The sequence below is a fragment of the Prunus mume genome, linkage group LG5, assembly GCF_029339155.1.
Source record: "Prunus mume cultivar Tortuosa linkage group LG5, ASM2933915v1, whole genome shotgun sequence".
NCBI lineage: Eukaryota > Viridiplantae > Streptophyta > Magnoliopsida > Rosales > Rosaceae > Prunus > Prunus mume.
In genome coordinates, this window is record NC_142702.1 from 8,825,246 (window position 1) to 8,828,746 (window position 3,501).

The 3,501-nt window shown below is 34.2% G+C and overlaps 1 protein-coding gene across 1 annotated transcript; it reads right to left on the bottom strand.

Moving 5' to 3' along the window:
* Nucleotides 1-374: 374 nt before the first annotated feature.
* On the bottom strand, nt 375-2,532 carry LOC148916827 (uncharacterized). The gene is made up of 5 exons (XM_089053163.1): nt 2,106-2,532; nt 1,706-1,972; nt 1,336-1,621; nt 1,139-1,245; nt 375-663 (listed from the first exon to the last, which is right to left on the bottom strand). Exons 1-5 carry the CDS (start codon nt 2,339-2,341, stop codon nt 648-650), a joined length of 912 nt encoding a protein of 303 aa, XP_088909289.1. The 5' UTR covers nt 2,342-2,532; the 3' UTR covers nt 375-647.
* Between the last annotated feature and the right edge of the window lie 969 nt (nt 2,533-3,501).

Genomic DNA, 3,501 nt, shown 5'->3' on the forward strand with positions numbered 1-3,501 from the left:
CCAAATGTTTTATATTAATCTCGTACTCGTATTCTGAAATAGGTACTCCAACCACGCGTACGTAGCAGGCGGGACCTTCTCAGGGTCAAGCAGCGTGGTACTACTTGTGAGTGGACATTGTTTTGAAATTATCTTATGCATGCTGCCAGTTGGTGAATATAAATGTGTTTTTCACAGGTTGAGAATTTGGGAATTGTCCAATTTTCAGGGGAGACTTTACCGAGATTTCGGCAGAAAGTCTCGGTCATTAGTAAGTGGGCCCGGCATCGGAATGATCCCGGAACTATTACGGGATTTGTACAGAATTTCGAGAGTCTGGTGCAGGTCGTGTCAGATTCAATTTCCTTGCACATCTTTACCAGGGTTTTTAACTGTGTATAAATCTCTCATGTATCACACTTATCAAACCAATCCAAAATACAAGGTTTACATGATGCATTCAAATTTGTGTCTCCAATGCACACCAATCATTTTACTACATGTAAATAAGCATCAAATATCAATTGCCCCTTGTACGTACAATCGACTAAAATCCAATTTATAAATACTACCACAAACGATACATTACACAAATTTAGTTGCAACAAGCTTGAAACTTCTTTTTGGTGCTGCCTCGTTAAGCTAGGATCAGATGCACTTGATGATCATCAAGATTCTGCTTTCCTATTGGTGATAATTATAAACAACAAGGTACATGAGATGGGTTAAATATTTTACATAAAAAAAAAATATTTGAATTAGTTGGGAAAACAAAGACATTAGCAGGAAACAGTAATTCCCTAAATATTTGAGTTTGCATCACATATGGCGATTGGGATGCCATCTTTTCTGTGACGCCCTGAAACTTTGGTCACATGACAACAGTACTTGCCTCGAGAATCCCGAGAATACAATGCATGATCGCCACATCAACATACTCCTAGTATTGCTGAAGTTCGTTAAACCCTTTTGTTTAGTTAAAATGGGTTGGATAAGAATGTTATTGGTAGTATAAATTACAACAAAATATTTACATTACGCCAACCCGAAGTTACGAGTTCGTTATAGTATGATAACCACAAAGATAATTTAGAAGCAAAAGAGAGTTCGAAACTAAGGAGAATATACAAGGATTAGATATCATTAGTTAAGGTATTACCTCTTTAGTAAGAACCGCATGTTAATACCAAGGCCATATAAGAAATTATATAAATATGTGAGTCGTTCGGGGAACAATGAAGTAAGCTCCTCTTCCAAATCCTTTGTCTACAAAAAAAAAAAAATTGATATGTTAAGATGTGTTCTTATATATTTGTATGAAGAAGTTTAGAAAAGTAGTTAGTGTGATGTGCATACCAAACTATTTTGTCGTTGGAAATGAAGGCTAATATTTTTTGAGTAATCAAGCACTCCCAGTGCATTATCCTGATATTTAGCTTTCTCATAAAAGAGCTTAATATCCTTATCACATTTGGACTTTTCAATCGTTGCTTCAATGTCAATGCTCTCGCTTTGGCGGTATTTATCCCTCCAAGCACCCATTTTCTTATTTTGAAGTGTCATGGTGGCATCAATGGGGAAATAATATCTCTCATTAGGCGACATGAGTAGAGGATGATGCCATAAATCATCGAAACCCACACTACAAATAAAATTAAATGATTCCATAAAAAAGTATAGAAATGGAAAGAAAAGAGAGAATTTTTTTATTAAATAGTTCCCTTACTTCCTTTCTTCAACCATGAAATAAAAGTGTGTCAGCTCCACTCTTGTATTTCCCCCCTCTACGCCTGTATTATCATCCCTCTCAAGTATGCTCTTAACCAAAGATATAAATTTGCTCCTCAAATTCTCTGTATTGGATGAATTTGGAATGTCTTTGATATGTACTACTCGATAAGAGTTACGATCGATGCATATGTGATCAAGTGTCAATTCGTCACGACAACTTTCACCTTTTTTCATCAATTCACGAAGCTTCTCAATGACGTCCCTTTGAAAAGGATATAATAAAAATGTTAAGAAATATATGTATACATATATATAGTGGAGCTTCCTGATATATATATATATATATCTCGGAAACATATATAAGAAAAAAAGAAGTTAAACTGTATGAAACTCACCGAATAATATTGCGGTATTTTTCTGCAACATAATTACCATCCCATGGTGAATCCGCACGAGGACTCTCTAGCATCATAGCTAAGGTATAATCGGAATATGACGGTTCTCTAGTAGCAGGCTCAGTTACTACTGCGGTTGTATCATCCTGGTTGCTAGAGACTCCTGAAGTAGAAACTTTTTTGTATTTTTTTAAGAAATCGGGAATATCAACTGTACTTTGGGTGGCATTATTCATTTTCGATGCTTTTGTGTAGATGAACAAAGTAAGAATACCAAGAACTTGACGAGGTTTGAAAACAAGCAACTAAGAAGAACAATCCATCACCCATTTTATAGAACTCCTTGTATGCTCACAAGCTTGCTTTGACCTCTTTCCAAGCACTCTCACATAGTTGTGATGATGGTATTGAGAAAACACGTCTTCCAGTCTAAAAATTTAAATATTTTCTGTATCCTTCCTTGCAAAAGCATGGGGGAATAGAAAAATGAAGAAGAAAGACATTTCAGAGACTGTCAACATAAGGGAAAAAAGCAGATGAAAGAAAGATGGTTCTTTTTTCTTTTATTTTTATTTTTATTTTTTTATTTTTATTTTTTATTTTTTTTAAAGCACTCGTCTAAATTATTTTAAATTAATGTAATTAACAGGATAAAGGGAATTCAAATTTAGGTACAAAGGGATGGTCAAATTACCATAACCAACTAGCTTAACTCACACTATGCAAACAAAATATTTTAATTTTTTTGGTCCAACGAAATCTTTTAGTAAATTCCCAAAAGAATAAGTCAATTAATAAGCAAATAACATACAAGAGACACTTGCACAACGCATCATGGGAACTCCATTAAAGTAATAGGCCGTCGGTACATATATATATACATAGTGGTCAAATAACTAGTATCATAAAGCAACCAATGGAGTTGCTCCTTTCAGTGCGTACTCACCTGAGATGGTTCCAAGTCGTTTGTTGTTTTTAAATCTCCAACCATGCCAACTTGTCATAATCAATCCTAATATGATGGACCTTAATTATGTGGCGTTCAGTTAAGCCGAGTTTTGGTGACAAAACCATATTCAATAGCTATATAATTGGACGCGTACGGAGTACTTTTTTATGAATGATAATGCATCAAAATGGCCAATTAGAAAGGTAATTCATGCAAATTGTTTTAACAAAATTCATTTTCGTTAATTTTAGGGTTAACAAAACTCATTTTCATTAATTTTTCATCCAAAGATTGATGATTTTATATCAAAAAAATTCCTCAAATGACAAAGTTGGCGTTTGAGATTAGATTGCATATACCTCATTGAGGTTACTTTTGTCATTTGCATAAGCTTTTTTCAATGAAATCATCAATTTTTGGATAAACAATCAACGAAAAGTGGTTTTG

Bases quoted from the DNA above. Each gene is read 5' to 3' on its own strand.
- LOC148916827 (XM_089053163.1), bottom strand. From the start codon at position 2,341: ATGAATAATGCCACCCAAAGTACAGTTGATATTCCCGATTTCTTAAAA. The intron at 1,622-1,705 runs GTAAGGGAACTA...TTTTATTTGTAG, and splicing joins TTCATGGTTGAAGAAAGGAA to TGTGGGTTTCGATGATTTAT. The intron at 1,246-1,335 runs GTATGCACATCA...TTTTTTTTGTAG, and splicing joins TCCAACGACAAAATAGTTTG to ACAAAGGATTTGGAAGAGGA.